The 19,703-nt window shown below is 58.1% G+C and overlaps 1 protein-coding gene across 1 annotated transcript in view; it reads right to left on the reverse strand.

Moving 5' to 3' along the window:
- Positions 1-19,703, reverse strand: part of Camta1 (calmodulin binding transcription activator 1) — a 762,517-nt gene that overhangs the window by 75,555 nt on the left and 667,259 nt on the right. Inside the window, exons 8-10 of the mRNA XM_076861374.2 lie at positions 11,006-11,146; positions 7,760-9,606; positions 2,660-2,786 (exon numbers count right to left, since the gene is read on the reverse strand). Coding sequence (XP_076717489.2) covers positions 2,660-2,786; positions 7,760-9,606; positions 11,006-11,146 — 2,115 coding nt within the window. The remainder of the gene's footprint in view (positions 1-2,659; positions 2,787-7,759; positions 9,607-11,005; positions 11,147-19,703) is intronic.

Here is a 19,703-nt window from a genome sequence, read left to right on the forward strand (position 1 = left end):
GACGAGTCCAGACCTGTGTCTCCTGCAACCAGAGATGGTGTGGGATCTGCCTGGGCAGAACCCTGTCCTTGGTCAAGGTCTGTTTTACCTGGGCAGATGTACCAGGCTGGTGGGCAGCAGCCAGCTGTGCTTCCAGTATGTCCTCCTCCTGCTCCATTCCCAGCCCCTAAGGTGGCCGGCCATGCTCACCAGCCAGAGTCCAGTGCAGCTCTGGCTCTAAGTGTTAATCCTTCAAGTTCAGCCCCCAGGGAGACTCAGAGATGACATCCCCAAGCAGTCAGTGTCATCTACCAGGGCAGTGGTTGGTGTGTGTGACCCTGTCTTCCACGGACGGGGTGCTCTTTGGGGTTGGGAGCCTGCTTGGGGTTGGGTCTTATTCCTGGCTTCATTCTATGCATCAACCCACTACACAGCAAGCAGAAGACACCCAAAAACTATTTGGCTAATGAGGAACTGGATGACAAGTGAATGGACACTTCTAGAACATGTTTCAAGTTGGCCCTCAAAACAGAGATGTCCAAGGTGGATCTCCTTCATGGGGTGAGCTATATAAAGTAGAATGGTGGTCGAGCAGAGGGTTCTACTCAGTCTCCTTGGAGTCTGTGGCTTCTGGCCTGAGATGCATTATGCCAGAAGATCTTGGATATCCAGGAGAGATGGTGGCCTGAGTTGAGACTCTGCCACCAGCTCTGGGGATGCAGAAGTGCCAAGGGGCCAGAATTGCCTGCTGAGGCCGCAACATCCCTGGTTCCCGCCCTTCACTCTCTTTTGGGAAGGAAGAACAAAGGCCTCACTAATGGGCATCTTCTTGAATTGAGCACCTGAGCCAGGTGCTTCCTGACCCCTCTCTCATGTAATGTTCTCTCACCCATCTCAGGTGGGTTTTAAAGATGTAAAAATTGGGCGGCAGAGAGGCCAACCTCCAAGTTAGTCACCCAGATCGTATCTGGTTGTCTGGGATGTACCCAGATGTTGCTGACTCCAGCCCCCAGGGTTCTCCAGGTCCTGACCTGGGACATCATCTAAAGAGCACATAAATGACAGTTTATTTATTCTTTTGGAGGAGCCTGGTAACTGAGGACAGGCAAGATCTGGATCTTCAGCCAGGCGAGACCCAGGTACAGGAAGTGGCGTCTATTTATAGGTCAGGCCAGTCCCCTCCAGCAGCAGGGGTCAGTGAACGTTCATAACATGCTGCCTTCTCCGCTGCACTGTCAGGACAACCCGCCCAGGGCTGGCATCCAGGATGGCACTATCCAGGCCCAGCAGGGCTGCTGAGAGTCCTTGGGAGCCAGGCTGCTGGGGGCAGCAGGTGGAGGCCACCATGAGCATCAGCTTGGGATATGTGGGGAGACAGAGGTGCTGAAAGAGGTTCAGCCAGAGGCTGGGAGGTGAGGCCAGCCTCTGCAGCAGGGGCAATCTGCTCTGGTGGGCTGCAAGGTCAGACCGAGAGAAGAAAAAGAAGAGGGCTCAGTGTGAGCTCAGGAGCCTTGTGCTGGGGGACACAGCAGAGAGGCACACACCAGGGCAGCCAAGGCACAAGTTGAACCATCCCAGGTGGAATCTGGGGGACAAGCCAGCTCCACTCCTGCTGGAGCCTCTACTCCTCTCCCCACCCAACCCTCTACTGGAAGCTCCATGGCTTCAGATGACAAGGGGTGGACCCTCTGCCCTTCATTATCCCTGCCTCCTTGTTCTGCTTCTCCTGTTCACTCTCCTGGGTGAACACAGAGATCCTCCCAAACCCAGCCCAGGGAAGAGAAAGCTAGGGCTTTCGAAATGACCTTCAAACTTCTAGAGACTCAGTCTTTCCTGCACAGACTTTCATTGCCCTTTTGGGTTAGGCCAGGCACTTCTGCTGGCCTTGAGGACAATGATGATCAGGAAAGACACAGCCCCTGCCCTCGTGGAGCCTGCAGACTGGTGGGGAGGTAGAAAGGTCAGAAGTCAAGGGCAAGTTGACCAGACAAGACACCAAGCTAAGCAGATAATGAAGAAGCTTGGGTGAGGGCGGGGTCAGAGCCATGGGACAGCATGGAGTGGCTCCTGGCCAGCTTTCTTGGGGGCTCACTGAGACTCTGAAATTAGGAGGACATAATGCATGTGCCTTCTCCTGGTGGTTGCCGGATGGAACCCTCAAGGACTTTGTGCTCATTATTCTTAGTGTAGCAGCCCAACCCCCACAGAGCCTACCCACTTCCAGAACATTTCTGGGCCCCGGACAACTGAGCCTGTGGACGCATGGTCTAGGCTCTCTGAGTTTCTGTTTGGCTTGGGCTGTGGCAGGCATGGGCACACCTTGCTATGGGGGCAGCCTCTGGCCCACAAGCAGCTCCTGTCCAGCCCCTGGCTCCAGCTCCAGGTGATATCAGCTTCCTGCTGAGGCCAGTCCTGGGTACATCACGTGGCTTACTGGCTCCCGAAGTCATCTCCTTGTTATGTTTTCTTCAAGATTCCAGTTGAGCATATATGGTAACACCATCCGATATGGGGTCCCCAAGTTTAAACCTTTGACATTAGAATAGACTATCCGGGGCCCACTTCTTCACAACTGAGGAAACCAGAGTAATGACATGACTTTCTCAAGGTCACCCCGAAGCCAGCTTGAGTCCAACACTCTTGGCCCTTCCAAGTCCTCTGCTAGAGGTGGCCCTCTTACCTGGGCAGTAGCAGCGCAGCACCCCAGGCTGAATCAAGGATGCAGGCACTGAGATCTGGTCAAACAGGCAGCTGTAGTTATTGCTGGCTTCTTGCCACGGGCCTGTGATGAGGACCTTCACTCCTCCCTGAAGGGAACAGAGAGGGACAGGGATGGAGCAAGAGCCATAGAGGGATGCAGTTCCAACCAGGGAGGAGGGATGGGGCATGCTGCATAAGGAAGGCGCTTGGGGGGTCTGCTGGTTAAACATGCGGGATTCCCAGGTCACAGCCCCATGGAGTCCAGGAAGCCCTGACTTTTGAGAAGTATTGTTCCAGGACAAGGGCAAGAGCAGGGGGCCTGGAGCCGCCCTCCCCTGATCCCCAGGAGGTCCCAGCATCCAGTACACTGACCCTGTTCCCTGAAACTCAAAAGTTTCAGGCAGTAGGGAGCAGCATTTTCAAGAATTTCCAGCCCACATGCACCTGAGAACTTGTCAACCAAGGGCGTGGAGAAGGCAGCAGAGGGGACAGTGGGGACTTTGTGTCATTCACTTGAGAGGTGGAGGAACTCCGAGTTTTGAAAGCAGGTCTGAGTGTCTCAGAGTTCTTGTGGGAAATTGAGGGGAGACCCAGGATCTCCAGGACAAGGTGGGATACAGCAAGGGGAGGGGCCCAGCAAGGGGAGGGAGGGAGCAAGACCGCAGAAACAGGACAAAAAGGCTCAGAGCTGGAGGGGCTCAGAGACTGACTACCCCGGGGAACTCAGAGTTTGGGGCACAGAGCTGGGGCCTGAGCGCCACCAGCTCACAGTGTGCGAAGCCACGGCCCGCACACGCAGGCAGACAGCCCCTGGCCGCGGCCACGCACTGCGCAGGCAGGCACGACCCTGCAGCCTGGCTGGGAGAGGCCTGGGATGACTTTCCCCAGCGACAGGCGAGTGATCCCGCTCCCAGGGACCCCAGGGTGCAGGGCTGGGGAGCCTGGGGAAGCCTCGGTGCTCCCTGACCTCCTGCTGGGGCCAGCCGGGGTTGCCGCAGAGCCAGGAGAGTGGCCTCCCGTCCCGGTGCAGGGCAGACCTGCTTCAGGGCCGTTGTTCCCGGCAGTGATTAATAGCACCTCCTCACTACCCAGCCCCGGAGGACGAGGCGCTATAGGTCCCCTACTTACGGCTTAGCCGAGAAGAGGGGCTGGTCACTCAAGGTGGAGGGAGGCTCTCCCGGGGGGTGCAGAGGGCGGGGGCGCAGGCCTCTGGCTCTCCTGGCTAACCTTGGGTGGACCCACCCCAGAGGCTCATCTACCCCACCCCCAAACAAGTAAACACCTTTCCCCGCAGGGGGGCGGAGAGTGGCTGGTCAGGGCGGAGTGCGCCACCTGGTGTCCAGGCTGGAGAAGGCTGAGAGGCTAGGAGGCGGCGGCAGGGCGAACAGGGGTGGCCTGAACCCTTTTCCCCACCACTCCAGGACGGGGCGAGCTCTCCCCGCTGCTGCCCCAGGCCAGCCAGACACTCTCTCCTGTTCTGTCACTCATTCTTGCTTGGTATCTCCTTGGCCTTGACCATCCCTGTCCCTGTCTCAGCCTCCACACAGATCTTGCTGCCCAGGCCCCCACCTCATTGTTCCTGGAGCACAGAGCTGGCCCAGGGGTGGCCACAGAATCAGGAGCAGCTGGAGGCCTTTCCAAGGAGGAGGGGCCTCCCTGGAGCCCGGCAGAAGAGACCTGCTCTCAGGGCTGGAAGGGGTTCATGCCCCTTGCTCCTGGGCTGTGCTGGCTTTGAAGAGGTCACTTCACCAATAGGCAGCTAAAGTTTGGGGGCAGTGGAGGGGTCTCAGGACTGAGACTCAGAAGCAGAAGGTCTATCCCTGCCTCTCAGTAGCTGGGTGTCCTCAGGCAAGTGGCTTAGCCACTCTGGGTGGCATTTTACCCTTTGGGGCCCTTCTGGCCCTGACATTCTTTGGTTTTGATATATGGCTCCATAGGAAGAGCTGGAGCTTGAAGCTGTGGGGCAGGGTCCCAGGAGCGCATGCCTGGGGTGGGAGTGGGGTGTTCGAGAAGCACCAGAAGGCCATCTCAGGGAACTACCCCCCTAAATTCTGGAGGTGCAAGAGCAGTGGTTTCAAAAGGCCAGAGACAGTTACCATGGAAAAAGGAAGAAGAAGGAAAAAAAAAAAAAAAAAAGATAACCCCCCATCTGCAGCTGCTAGCATGACGCTGGGGCTGTTGCCGGGAACAAAGAACTGCAGAAATTACTGGAGAACATCAGGACCTTCTCCATGGAAACTGCCGCAGGGCGCCTCAGCATCCAGCAGTTCAGGGGATGGTTCCCATAGCAACCGCTAGCCTGGTTGTGTTGAATGGTGTGATGAGCCTGCCCCAGGGCTCTCATTGCCGCATCTTCTGCCTGGTGCGTCAAGAGTCAGTGGTGGGAGGTGGCGCAGGAGGGTTGGGTGGGGAGGGAGCAGTAGATGCCATCTGAGGCCTCCGTGTCCTGGGAGTCCTGAGATAAAGGACCCAGGTTTCTGATGCCAATGGAGTTGACGCTGGGGCACAGGGGCAGTGCTGGGGGTGGGGGAGTGAGAGAGTGTGTGTTGGGATGCAGCTGCAGCTGGCGGTGGGCAGAGAATAGGAGAAATGGGAGCAGTGCTGGGGAGGGAGGGACACCCAGAGAAGAGGCAGCAGGATGGCCCAGCTGCGGCACTCCTGCTAAGTGTGTGCTGGGGAACCTTGCGGTTGGAGCTGGGTGGAGCAGGAAGGAACATTGAGTTCAAGACTAGGAAGAGCGGCCCCAGAGACACGCCTTGCTGCAGAGCCCCCTCAGAGCTTGGCAGAGCCTGGCTGCAATGGGGCTCCGGATGCAGTCAGCGCACAAACAGCGTCTTTATTGGCTGTGGAAGGGGACAGGATGTGGGGTGAAGATGCAGGTGAGGGGGCTGTGAGGGGACTCAAATGTCAGGGGAGAAGGTGCTGTCTCTTTCTGAATGGAGGACAGGGTGACCACTGCTGTTGGCCTGGAGCCAGTGTCCTGGTGGAAGAGCTTGGTGAAGAGCAAGTGGCCATCAGAGCTGCTGGCGGTCTCTGAGGCTTCACCATGTGGCCACTCTGGAGCCCTAGAGGGTCTTTTTCCAAATCAAATGATTGCTTTTGTTTCTGGTTAACGGGAAGCATCAAGAGTTTCTGGAAAATCAGGGCTGGATGCTCTGATTTTCTGCCACTCTTTGCCGTTCCTGGGGCGCCCTCGCGTGGCGAGCTACTGAACTGACTCTACAAGGTTCAGTTCAGGGATGTGCAGGTCGCTGAAGAATGGAGGGACCAGGCCTGCTAACGCCCCTCTGGCCAGAGCTTGACAGGCCCAAGGAGGCTGGAGTGTGGCTGGATCCAGATGGGGACCTGTGCTCACAGATCAGGGAGTGGGGGAAGAGGAGATTGTCCCCTCTTGGCTCCTGCAAGATGCGTGCTCCAGGGAGCCTGCAGACATCCTGGGCCAAACCTCCCAGGTCCTCGGACCTGGCTTGCCCAAGTCCACTCCTCTTAACTTGTGAATTTATAAGGAAACTGAGGTCCAGAGGTCTCAAAGAGTCAGATCAGAGACAGCTCCGTCTTCCCACCACACCCAGTCCTGGCCCTCCCTTCGGATCCCTGCAAATGCTCACGTGGGGGCAAGGTGCCTGTTCTGCCTTTGGGTGGGAACCATGGTGGGCACAGTGAAGATGCCATTGACCTCAGTGTCACTGCCAAGGGCAGGGGGTCAGAAGCGGGGTCACACTGAGCTGCACCAGGAGAAAGCTCTCACCAGGGGGTGGGACCAAATGGAGATGGACAGAAGGGGCAGGTGCTGTGCAGAGTGAGTCTTCCCACCAACACAATGTGATATTTGTGTTTCAGTTTTATGTTTTTTGTTTTTTAATGGTGTTGGGGATTGAACCCAGGGCCTTGTGCATAGTAGGCAAGCACTCTACCAACTGAGCTAGATCCCCAGCCCCTAGTGCTCCAATTTTAGAGGCTGCTGCTGCTTTGCCCAAGATCAACAGATAGTAAGTGTGGAGCCAGGTTGAATTTAGACTGTCTGGCCCCAGCCCCAGGCTCCTAACCACACACACACGTCACTCTCCATTTTTTTTTATAAATATGCTGCCTGGGCTGTCTAGACAGTGTGCGAAGGCTGGGCCCCTACCCGGGCTGCTGCCATCTCTCTCTGAGATGTGGGGGCCTTTCTATTTAGATCTTCTTATTTGGGGTTTTCCAGAAGGGAAGAAGTGTGAGCCTCTCCCTTGATGTCCCCTGGCAGAAGCCCCCTCTATGGCATCTATGGAATGTGGCTATAGAACCAATGGAACTATGGGCAGCCAGCTTCAGGGAGGAAGGGTCTGCTCCTGGCCCCAGGGCTGCTCGGCAGGCACCAGGCCAGCAGGCTGGGGGCCAGGGAGCACAGGCTGTGCACAGGGTATTTAGAACGAGCTGAGCCCCCTTCCCATCCCATCCCACTTTAGAGAAAAAGCAAGGCTTTCTCCTTAAATACTTGTGCCACTGAGGCAAGACCTGGACTTTCCTGCAGTCCTGTTCTTTGGAGCAGTGATTCTCAAACTCATGTCCCCAGAAATGGAGTCAGCTCTCTGGTGGGAAAAGAGGGCGCAGGTCGGAGTCTGGGTCTCTGACATATCTTAGACTTTGTAGACGTCACATGGATCTTGCAGGTGGGTATACTGAAGCTGGGCCCTCCCTTTCAATTTTGATGAGAGCTTTCTAGTTTGGTTGAGTGAAGCAAAGCAAGAGGAACGGGTACGAATGACCTAGATGACCTATGATGGTGATGTTTGAGTGCTTTAAAAGCAGACCTGGGCCCTTAAAAGAAAGAAAGAAAGAAGGAAAAGAAGATTGCTCTAGCTAGACTGCAATGGCACTTCACTTCCAAAGACTCCCCTGGTTTGAAAGCTACTTGTTCCAGGGAAGTTTGAGGACCACTTGCCGTGGGGACAGAGGGAGGGAACAGCTTTGTCTTTGTGGTCCAGAACTTCATCCAAGGGTGGCCACATGCAAGTGAACTTCCCTTGCCCTGTGTCCCCCCCACAACTCCCAGGGCAGGTGGGGTGAGTGGCAGGAGGTGGCGGTAACAGCGACAGCTTACCTCTGGGTAAGACCACTCTGGGGAGTAGTCGGTCACCATGAACACCCGTCCACTCTGCTGCAGCATCCCCAGGGTGCCCTGGGCTGAGGCAGCTGAGACAACCTCAGCCACGTGCATGTAGGCCATGGTGCTGGCCCCGCCCTCGGCACTGCTCAGCTGCAGGCTGCCCTGCTGGGGGCTGCAGCAGGGGATGCACATCTCCGCCTGGGTGAAGGGGGCACGCGCCCCGTCTTCTGACTGTGAGAGCGCTGTGCTGTCCCCCGACACCAGCTGGTGCCCGTAGATGGTGCCACTGCCCCCCTCCACAGAGATGAAGTCATTGATCAGGTCGGAGAACTGGTTGCTGAAGGAGATGTCAAAGTGGTCCAGGCTGAGCTCCATGTTGGAGGTGTTGCCGAGGCTGGGCTGGGCCACGGGGTAGAGTCCCTGCACCACATTGCTCGGGAGGATGGGGACACCGCCAGCACTGCGGATCACCCCGTTGGTCTCAGGTTGCAAGTAGTGCTCTGAGCCACAGGCTTGCAGCTCCCCAGACTTGAGGAGGACCTCGCTCCCTTCAGCCGCCTGTGAGGTCTCCATGGTGACCTCCCCTTCCGTGGTCATGGCCTGGAAGTTGGCCTGGAACTGCATGAGGTGCAGGGAGGAAGTGGATTCTATCCGCGTCTCCACATGGCCGCTGCAAGAGCTGGTCTGGGACGAGGCCTCGGTTTTCACCGTGGGCATCACAAAGTTGCCCCCAGAGTCACTTAGGCTGCCGTGGGCGTTCTGCTCAATGGGGAGGGGCTTGCTGGCGTCCTGCAGGAAGAAGCTGGGGGAAGGGGTCTGGTGGATGTGGGGGCTGTGGCCTGTCTGGCTGAAGCTAGACGTATAGTCCTTGTTGGAGTCTATGGCACTGAAGTCCATCTGCTCAAGGGTGGTGCTGGGACTCAGACCACCGCCCGACGGCAAGAGGCTGGAGCCGGCGGTCAGGGTGAGGGAGCTGGACGCTGCGGCTGCTGCAGAGGAGGAATAGGCCTCCTTGGCCATCTGCTGCTCGAAGGAGGTGTCCTCGGTCTTTATCTCCTTGGCGAGGACGCTGGTGAAGCCGAAGCTCCTCTCGGCCGGCGGCGAGTGCCGAATGTTGGTGCTGACCATCTCGGCTTTCAGGCCCCCGCCCCCATAGGTCTGGCCCTGCTTTGGGTTATTGAGGAAACAGTCGGGGTCAAAGTTCATGGTGGTCTCTGGAATCTTCCGGCCACCGTCGAGGGTGGTGGAGAGGACCAGCTCTTCAGACACATTGGCGGGCAGCATGGACAGGCTCTCCGAGCTGCCCGCGGTGGGGAAGGCGAACTTGTGGCCGTCAGAGCTCACAGCCAGGACGAGGCCCTGAGAGGCGTCGGGCGAGAGGAGGTGGTGGTTGGGGCCGGCGGTGGGGGACATGGTGTACACAGCCTCGTTGGTGACCTCTGACATAAACACTGTGGCGCTTTGGGACAAGCCCCCCATCACGGAGGCCACTGCCATGCCAGACACGCCTGTGACCACGGGGCTGTCCACCATGTCCGGGTCGCTGTTGAGCCCACTGCTGATGGACACTGGGGAGCTCTGGGTGGTGTCGGGGACCTCCACCTGGTTGGTGGAGGAGACCTCGGTGCTGTTCTGGTGCAGCAGGGCGGGCTTGGCCACCTTGCCGTTCCTCTTCTCCCGGCTGGAGCCCTTGCTGTGGCTGTGCTCCTGCTTGCCCTCCGACACATCGTTGTGCTGCACCTCCGCGTGGCCGCCGTAGCCCCCGGTCCGCGGCTCCACCTTGGGCGAGATGATGCGGTGTTTGGCACTGTTGCACTTGTGGTGCACGCTGCTGCCCGCTCCTGGAAGCACACGCACGCACACATGGAGAGAGTCAGCGGGGGCCTGTGGCAGGCCCTGCACCGAGCACTGGGGACCTGGCTTGGACCCCACTCAGGCCAGGGACCCTGCCCCTGGACACTGGGGGCCTGGGCCCACTTCCCCCAGTCTTGGGGCCCTCCTGGGCTTACCGGGCCTTCCTCCAAACACCAGAGGGCTAGATCTTTGCTGCTCTTTTCAAAGAGTAAGTGTCTGGCATGTGGGAAGCTGGGAAGGAGAGGTTGAGCATGCTGCCTCCAGGAAGGTCCTCTCAGCCACGGGAGAGAGGCACCTCTCACCCGCACGGGCTCTCACTGGGGAGAGGGGCTCAGCCCGGGGACAGTAGCTGCGTCCCTACCCCCACTCCAGTTTCTCACAGTTTTCTGGCCATGCAATGCGGTGGCAAGCCCTGGCCCTTTAGGTGCTCAATTAGGAGGCTTGCCCCCCTTTGGGACTAGAAGCCAGAGGCTGACGGGGAGGTGGAGAGAAGGTGTTCCCCCTGGGTGACTCTCAGCCCCCAGGACCAAGGATGGTTTTACCCCCTGCTCCAGAGGCAGAAAAGTTACTTCAGGCTACCCTCCCTGCCATTCGGCTCAGCCCGGGTCTGTCCTCAGCTCTTTGGGGGACAAAAGCCCTTCTAAGTCCTAAGCTAGAACACAGCCCCCTGCCTCCCCAACCCCCATCAAGCAGGAAAGAGCCCCAGAGCAGAGCGCCTGGGAACTCTGGCCAGTCTGGCTGCGGCTCCTCCCCCACAGCCTCTGGACCCACGCAGTCAGGATTTTCAGTCTGTCTGATAAGGGTCACTTAGCTTTTGATGAAAAGGTGGATTCTCTGCTATAGCCTCACCATCCAGACTCCTAAATGCACAGAGACTTTGCAGGGCAGTGACCCGACCCTCCTGTGGAAGTATCTAATTAAGGCAGCCAAGGGAGTAGAGAAGCACACTCCAAAGAGCAAATACTATCATCAGACAAGCCGGCCCATTAGGACGAGGGCAAGGGGCGCCTTACCATCTTGGAGGAGGCAGAGGTTAAAGAAAGAGGTTTAGCTTGAGTGGTCCCTGAAAAACCTCGCACTGGGAACCTGGGCACATGCTGAGGATCCTAGAGAACCCGGGCCTGGGAGGCACTGCAGTGCGTGGCCGGGCCCCAGGATCTCCGCTCCCCAGTGCTGCTGTCCACCATTCCGTGCCCATCCCTCGAGGGAGCCTGACTCTTTGAAAACGGGTCTCACTTGCCCAAAGTGGGCTGATGGGCCACTTGTGCAGGGCAGGGCCAGGATGGCACAGTGCTTTTGCCTGGCTCCTTGTGCCGTCTCCCTACGGGACACGGCAGCAGTGCCCTGGGCCTGGTGTGCCCAGCTGCCCCCCGGGGCCCCGCTCACCCAGGCTGCCGGTGCAGAGGCAATTGTGGGTTCGGGGCTGGGGCTTGGTCTGGTGGCTGTCAAGGATCTGCTGCACCAGCTGCTCCACCGAGAAGCCTGAGCTGCTGTTCCCATTGCTGCAGGTCCACTTGATGCCATGGACTGTGGAGAGGGCGGAGGCAGACAGAGGGGCGTCAGAGGCTGCAGTGACAGGGGAGGCCCTATGAGGGGCTGAGGGTGGCAATAGGCCCCATTAGACAGCAGCCCACTCTGCTGGGGGCCTGGCTCAGGGAGGATCGGTGAGTAGATGATGGGGGAGGGTGGCGGAGGCCGGGCTGCCCTGTCGCTGGTCTCCTGCTCCATTGGAACTCTGGACTCTTCCCCTGGCTCCCTTTCCCTTCCCCATGGGGTAGACCACCTAGAGTTTTGCTTTCATTTTCCCAAAGGCCAAGGGCACAAGGTGTCTCTTCCAGGGAGGCCAAGTGGAGGAGAAAAGGAGCGAGGCTGGGGGTCCTCTGCAGACTGCAGGGGTCTCGTGGAGGCTCAGAGGGTGGAGGATGGTGGGGTGTCCAGTGAGCAGGAGGACAGGTGATGCCCCAGGAGACCCCCTCAGAGGAAGACTTTGGCTCTCCGCCCTCCCCAGACTTCCCTGCCCTGAGGGGTTTGCAGGAGGGACAGAGAAAGGGACAGGGCTGAAGGGCACCCCCCACCCCAAGGCTACCACAGTGGGGGCCTCAATGCTAACTGGCCACTGGCCATCTGAAACAGCTGTGCTGGGGCTTCAGGGCAACTCTGGCCCCCTGCAGCCCCTGGAGGTGGGGCGGGGCCGCCCTGCTGGGGCTTGGCCGAGGCCAAGAAGACTGGACTTGGGAAGGAAGCTTCTTGCTGTGAGATCTGCACAGGCTCAGCCTTGGCACACTGTGGCGGGTCTCTGGCAGCCTTGGTCTCTGGCCTCTGTTTCTCCTCGTGCAGGAATCCCCCCGCACTTTCTTCACCTCCTTGCCCTCTGCTCCGCTGGACGTCTGCAGGGCCCTATTTCCAGTACCTTCACCCGTCCCCAAGAGAAGAATGGGGTGGGGAGCGGAGTGGCCCTGACTCCCAGCTTGCCGTGCCGCCTGCTTTGAAGATGTGCTCACCTGTTCAGCGCCTTATGTGATGGGTGAGTGTGGGGGACGGTGGCATTTACAACCCGCCTCTCTGTCGGTGGGAAACCACTGTCCTGTCTTGGGCTCCCCAGAGGAATTCCCCAGTAGCCCAGGAGGCCTTGGTTCCTGTGGTGAGGCTGCTTGAGTTTGTTCTCCAAGGGACTCATCCCCAGGTGTCGGAAGGGGAGGCCCAGGCCAGGGCTTGTGGACCCTCATCACGGCTACAGAGCTCTATTGGCAAATGACCCTCTCCCTGGAAATCCAATACAGGGGACAGATAACAGCCAAAAGGGCCTTGCGGAACCAGGAGTGATGGGTCAGGGGCTCCCAGCCTGGCCCCTGCCCTGGGCCCTCCTTGGCCAAGGACCTTTTCAGATTAAATTACAGATGAGAAAACAGAGGCTTGGGGGAGGGGCGATGACACCCCATGTCACATCCAGGGGCTGGAGAGCAGAGACTCCCTGCTGCTTCTAGCACATACCAGTTCATAGTCGGTCCATCGTTGGCTGACCCTGGCTGTGCCCAGGCCCTAACCCAGAGATTCTGATGTCCTTGGTCGGAGTGTTCCAGGCATTTATATATATATATAAAACCCAGGAGGGCCTGCTAGGCCAGGAGCAAAACCGCCTGCCCTTGGGAGCTCCCACCAGTGGGCACTTTGAGCACATGCCCATTACAAAGCCAGGCCAGATGTTCTCAGGGAAACTTCCTGGGGGTTTGAACTTGGCTCTCTGGAGAGATGAGCTGTTCTCAGCAGCTGCAGTGCCGGCTTCTGGCCTCCTGGCCACACCCCAGCCAAGGGTCTTGGGGTCAGGTGGGCTTGCTTCTCTCCCTGCAGACACCTTGCTCGCTCCTCCCCTGGGCTGGAGCATCTCCGGGCACCTCTGCCCCGTGCCTCTGCTCTAACAGCCACTGCTCAGTCCAGTTTCTCCTCCAGCCCCCGCGGGGGGTGCAGTGTCCACACCCTATCTGCCTCCTGCTCTCTTCCTTGCGTTGTGAAGGTTATAAAATGAAAACCCAGCGAAGGGTGACAGATTGTGAGCAGAGACTTTCTGGATGCTTAATGCAAATTACCCACTGTCTTGGCACATCCAATATGCAGATCGCCCCCTCCCCCCGCCCCCCCCCTGAGGTGGTGAGCTGTTAGTACTGAATATCAAGTACTATCAAGACGCCTTTTAACATGTCACGCTTGGCTTCCCGACACGTAATGAATCAGCGGGAAGGAGATTTCTAGGGGAAGAAGGCGCGTCATGAAAGGAAGGTTAATAAACACGCACCCTGGCCTCCTTCCCGGGGCCTCCCTCCTGGAAAAGCAGCAAAATGGAAACCTCACCAAAGCCCACTGGATCAAACGTGAGGTCACGACGTGTCACTTAAGGGCAGCGTGGAAAGAGACAAGGGGTTCCTGGAAAAATAAGCCTCTGGCGGCTCTGGGTCCTGTGCGTCCCCTCCTGCTCACTGTACTTCGCTCCAGGATGCGGCCTGCCAGGTCTGGGAGGACAGTGTGTTCCAGCCTGGCTTGAAACACAGCCATTAGAGGGACCCTTTCTTAGCTTCCAGTGGTCCCTGGGCCAAGCTGGGGGTGGAGATGGACCTGTGTCCCCAGGAAGGCAGGGGCAGGGGAGAGCAGGCGCCAGGAGTCGGGGGCGGGTGATAAGCTGGCCTCGGTATGGGGTGGGCCTCTATAGGGCAGGGGTGTCCAGGAGGGCCCCACTGGCCACCAGGAAACTGCATGCTGGGCACCTTCAAAGCTCCCTCTGGTGGCTCCCCAGCTGCCCCCTGCTGCCTGGGGATGCAGCCTGGGGAACACATTGTCTCTGATGGGACTGTCTACAGCACGGCGGTGTCAGGAGGGAAGGCTGAGTGGCAGGTGCAGGGACCCTCCTGCCCACTCTAGTGTTGACCTGGCTGTTTGTGATGTCTACTCTAATGATGACCTGCAGCAAGGTAGCGGCCCTCTCACTAACACGAATAATCAGAATGAAGTCAACGGCAGCAGCGTGTGGCGTCTTTGGAGAGCATCTTCCACGAACACTCTACCGGAGAGGCGACCAGCCGCTGGGGAGAGAGGGCTGAGCGAAGGTGCAGCCTCAGCCTGCATGGGGCAGCGCAGCCAGGCCTCTGGATTACCGCTGTTCCCTCCCCAGCTCTTGGGAAGAGGTGGAGGGTGTGGGGCACACAGACAAAGCAGGCACACCCCCCTTTTCCCCTGTGATGGACTGAGCTTTACCCTACATTTAGAGCCCTGACCCAAGGGTGGCACAGGTCTTTAGGTCACCAACAGGACTGGTGTCCGCAGGAGAAGAGGAGGGGACGCCAGGGGCTCTTGTGCACAGAGCGAAGGCCATGTGAGGACATGAGAAGGCAGGCCTTTGCAAGGCCTCACCAGAAACCAGCCCCAATGTCACCTTGACCTTGGGCTCCCAGTTTCCAGAAGCGTGAGACAATACGTTTTTTGTTGCTTCAGCCCCTATCCAGGTGTTCTGTCGCAGCGGTGTCTTGGCCAGTTTGGGGCTGGGTGATAGAATACCACAGACGGAGATTTATAATGAGCAGAACTTTCTTCCCGTAGTCGTGGGGGCTGGAAGTGCAAGATCACGGTGCGGGACCCAGCCAGGGCTTTCTTTTAGCCTCATCCCGTGGGGGAAGGGCACAAATAGAGAACCCCTTCCTGGGCGTCCTTTTTGAATGTGGCCTCAATCCATTCCCAGAACTCCTCTCTTTAGGCCTCGCCCCAATACAGTTGCCCTGGGGATTAAATTTCAACCTGGGTTTGGAGGAGATACTCACACCATGCAGGCAAACTAATGAGGCCCCACTGGGCCCAGGCCTCAGCTCGCTGGGGCTGTCTGGCTGGAGCCCTGCGAGCCTCCGGGAGAGACTCACCGTGCCCCGCCCATGCTCTGCATGTGTGTGCGTGTGTGTGCGTGTGCGTGTGTGTGTGTGTGTGCGTGTGCGTGTGTGTGCGTGTGTGTGTGCGTGTGCGTGTGTGCGTGTGTGTGTGCGTGCGTGTGTGTGTGCGTGTGTGTGCGTGCGTGTGCGTGTGTGTGCGTGCGTGTGTGTGTGTGTGTGTGTGTACACATGCGTGCAGCTCAAGGACCCTGACAACAGGGACTTTCAGATGTCCTTCTCCTCTACTACCTTAGATCCTGCCTTTCTAGTAGAGCCCAGCTCAAGTCCCCACGGCCTCCTGGAAGCCTCCCTGGTACCCACCTCTGGTCGCCATCCCCACTGGAGCCGGGGTCTGCATCAGGACTTGCTGAACTGTTTGCTGTGCTGTCCCCCATGCCTGGCACATAGTAGATGCTCGATGAAGGTTGGTTGAAGGAAGGTGTGCACGGCCAGGGTCTCAGCCCCGCGCGCCCTCTCTAGCACCCTCCTTTATGTTAGTTCATTCTCCCCCACCCCTGCAGTGAGCTAGCTGTAAGGGGACCTCCTCTCTTGATCACACCAACAGCAAACTAATGATATTTACTCAACATACACCTTGTGCCGGGCACCGGGTGAGCTGCACCCCTAATGACACCTCGACAGTGGGCAGTGCCCTGGGCTGACCGGTCTCAGGCAGAGCTGAGGTTCTTCAGGGGTGGCCTCCCCTACCTGGGGTGTTAGAAATACACATTCTCAGGTTCCACCCAGACCAGTGATCAGAAACTCTGGTCCTCTGGGGTTTGGATGCACACTTCTTTGAGAACCATGGACAGAGATGTTACTAATCTCTCAATGAGACTTTGAGGCAAAATTATTATTCCATGTTCTTCCTGTGAAGACCAAGACTCAGAAAAGTTATGTAACTTGCCCAAGGTCACACAGCAGATCAGTGGGGCTGGGAGGAGTTGCAGAATCTCACTTTTCCACTAAGCTGCCGGGCTGGCTTGCATCTTCCCTGGATGTGCTCCTAGAGGTGGTGCGGAAATTCCGAGCAGCTGACCAGGGGGCAGGGAAGGTGGAGATCCCGCTCTGTGTGCAGCTGGACTCACTGTTCTCTCTGGAGAGGAGCCTGGCTTCCCCAGCAGCCCTGGGGACTCGGACACCTGGAGCAGAGCCAGGTGCCTCATCCCGTGCGGGAGACCATCCTGTTTCCCACTCCCTCTGCTTAAAAGGGTGCAGAGCTGTCTCCAGAGGGCCAGGCCCCACCCTGTGGCTGGGGAGGAGGGTGATAAGGGACAGAAGCTCATGCTTTCCCTCAGTGGGGGCTGGGAGGGTGGGTAGCTAGGCCCTAATGAGCAGTTCCCAGCTGGCCAAGCCACCCAGATCAGGGCAGAGGGACTCCCCCTTTGGGCCCCGAGGTTTCACGGAGGAGATGGGAGGTTAGGAAGAAAGAGGGCTCAGCAAGGCTTCAGGCCTGCAGGCTCGGGCTGGAGCAGCCTGGGGTCTCCTAGAGGTACGTCCTGGCTACCTCCCCTGGCAGGCTGGGTGCCAGGTTGTAGGTGCATTTGGGGGAGTTTCTAGACAGGAAGGCTTCATCCCAGGCAGCAGGGATTTGGGGCAGCGTTTGGCTCTGAGTCACAGCCTCTTCACTTGGACTTGAAGCTTGGAGGTGGGAGGGGACCCAAGAGGGGACCCACTGAGTGATAGACTGGGCTGAGAGGTGGCCTCCTCTGGTCTGTGGAAGCCACAGACTTTCATTCCTGATGGGGCTGCCCTGTGCAGCCCTACTGATGGCCAGGTGACCCTCCGAGCTTGCTGCTCCTGAGTCAGGCGGGAAGAAGGGACTAGATGCAAGAGCCCTGGGGGATGGGGGCCGGCCCCTGGCCAGGCCAGGCCACAGTGTGGCGGAAGCTCTTCTTACATGCTGTGTGACCTCGGGAAGAGCTTTGATTCCTCTGGATGTCACTTTCCTCATCTGTCTTCCTTCTCCAAGAGACTTTAAGGACACCCAGATAAGCTGGCTCTGATTTGGTGGCATCCACAGGACAAAGAAGCCCCCAGAAAGATGACAACTTCTGCTCTGAAAATCATTCTGGGAAGATTGGAAAGGAGTTGGACGGGCGGTCAGAAAGGAACCCTCGGAAAGAGCCCCCTCAGCCCTGAGGGCCCCAGGGACCAGGGAGGGCCAGGCTCCCTGTCCCCTTGGCTCTGTGGGGCAGTAGGATCTGGAAGCATGACAGGGCTTTGGTCTCCACGGCGACAGAGCAGGCAGCACCTGCTGGAATTGACATTTGGCCTTTCTTTGCAGAGGAAGCGATTCCTTGGAGCTGTGGCTTGCAGGTGACAAGGACAAGTTGTGGTCTCTTGTCCTGGGGCCCTTTCCTTCCCCCTCTTCAGCCTGGGCTCATCCAGCACCGCCACCCGAAAGACCCATACGGAGGGCGACCGGATTCCTGTCCAAACCAGGCCGTCTAGAAGGTGGACAAAGGGTGCTGTGGCCATCTCTCCGTCTCTCTGTGTGCACACCTGGACCCGGGGTCACTCTACTATGAACCACGTGGCGGAGGCGGGCGGGGGAGGCAGCCGTGTGCTGTCAGGGAGTGAATGAGAGCCCCCTTGGATTCCTCGTTGTTGATGGTAGAAGGCCGTCACCATGGCAACAAGGTCACTGGGAAATGGCAGCCACATTGGTTTAATTTTCACTGTATTCTTGTTGACAGGAAGAATGGCCCTGCTTCTGATTTCTTGGTTCAACTGGATGAAATTTTCATTAGATTTAACTTCTTACGCCCAGACACCCACATACCATTCAATTTCCTGATCTCACCACTCGGGTCTCCTTCTCCTATTGGTCCTGAGGACAAAATTTTCAGAAACCTCATTTCGAGAAGAGCAGAGGCTGAGGGGGGCCCCGGGTGGACGGTGTGCTGGCCATGTGCGTGGGGACCTGCCAGCCGTGTCCAGAATCACCTTGTAATTGTTGGGTGGCATTGTTGGAACATGGGCATCAGGGTCCCCCTCTCTACCAGGAGGCCCAGGCTCTGTTCCAAGGTCACACACCCTCTGGAGGAAGGTCCAGGGCACAGCTGGGGGCGGAGAACTTACCCTGGCCGTTTAGTTTCATGTGGTACTGACCAGAGGTGACGGGTAGGGACAGGAACTTTGAGGTTGCCAGGGGATTGCAGCTGGCCAAGGTCTCCAAGATCAGGAAGTCAGACTGTGGGAGATGGCGCTCCCGTTGCCGCCATACTTGGCATCCCAGGTTGTCTCCAAGGAGCTTAGTGACATCAAGAGTGGCCTTGGCTGAACGTCTCCACCCAGCCCATCCAACCAGACCAACAATGTGGCTTTTCTGAGCCGCTCAAGGCTCTCAGAATGTCCTCCTGATGTGCTAAGTGGCACCATCACGGAGGCTGGGAATTCTGCGCAGTCGTGGGGGCGTGGATGTGCCCGAAGCCCTGCTTGTGTGGCAGGTGGGAAGCTATTCCACCTCCGGAGCCTCTGACCTCTGAGATACTCTCTCCCCTTTGGGTGTAACCACAGCCTGGCCTCCCAGCCCTGCTCAGATGGCGTCTGCCCAGCCCCCCCAGGTCACTGGAAGGGGGGACAGGAGACCTAGTGCATTCTGGACAGTTTCTGTCTTGCTTTTTGTAAGGCTGCTCTGGGCGCTGGGACTTAGGTGTCCTCTGGGTGTCCAGAGTGGTTCCTGGAGGAGGCTCCGTCTATTGGGGTGTGCCCTTTTGTGTGGACATGCCCACGTGGCCCAGAGCCTTTGTAGAGAAACGTAAGATCTGAAGGTTTAGACCTTAGCAGCAATTCCAAATACCTCTAAACCACCCAGTAGAGAGCAGTGCTCAGAATTAGCTCTGGCGGAGTCAGGGGCAGGGTGGAGGCAGGCTGCACCTAGCGTCGAGGCCACTCTACCCACTCACTAGTTGGTGAATGGAGGAGAGGAAGCCTCTGGTGACAGCAGGGGTACCCAGCGCAAAGCAGCGCAGAGTGGCAAGCAGCCAGGAGACAGGAAATCAAAGGAAGAATTTCTCTTTCAGTTCTACTCAGGCCACAGCCGCTCAATAGAACCTAGCCTGAGGGAGAAGGGAGCTTGCAAAACAAACCAGGATCCTCCAAGCCAGCAAAGGAAGCCAGCCTCCGGGAAACCCAGGCTGGCCCCCGTGTCAGGCTGGGAGACGGCTGCGGGTCCTGGCAGGAGCAGGGCAAGAGACCTGCCCTGCCCGCTGCGTGCCAGCAGCTCCTGACCCAGGGAAAGTTCCCGGGAAATCCTCTCGGCACTGTCCTGACAACCTGCAGGACTCAGGACAGTGGACGCAGGCAGGGAGTAGGGCCTCTGCTCCTAGGGACGGAGCCGCTGTCCTTGGTCCTGGACCTGCTTTGGGGATTAGATGTGCTTCCTTTGATGCTCAGATTGAAACTCTAGAATTTCTCCTGTGTTCAAGTGAACGAGTGCCCAGCACCAGAACCAAGTCCTCAGCTGCAACCCACGGAAACTTCTAGGGCAGTGGCTCTCAACCCATTGCCCAGCGAAAGACCTCAGAGGTCCTGGAATACTTGGAAGCTGTGTCCCTAACTCTTGGTGCACGTTTGCAATGCCACCCTCCAGGAATTGCCATAAGAAAATCGTTGTTGTCTTCAACCTGCTTACCCCTGCCCAGGGGTGAGGACCAGCTGACTCCCAGAAGCCT

This window comes from Callospermophilus lateralis, chromosome 7, assembly GCF_048772815.1.
Source record: "Callospermophilus lateralis isolate mCalLat2 chromosome 7, mCalLat2.hap1, whole genome shotgun sequence".
In the NCBI taxonomy this organism is placed as follows: Eukaryota; Metazoa; Chordata; class Mammalia; order Rodentia; family Sciuridae; genus Callospermophilus; species Callospermophilus lateralis.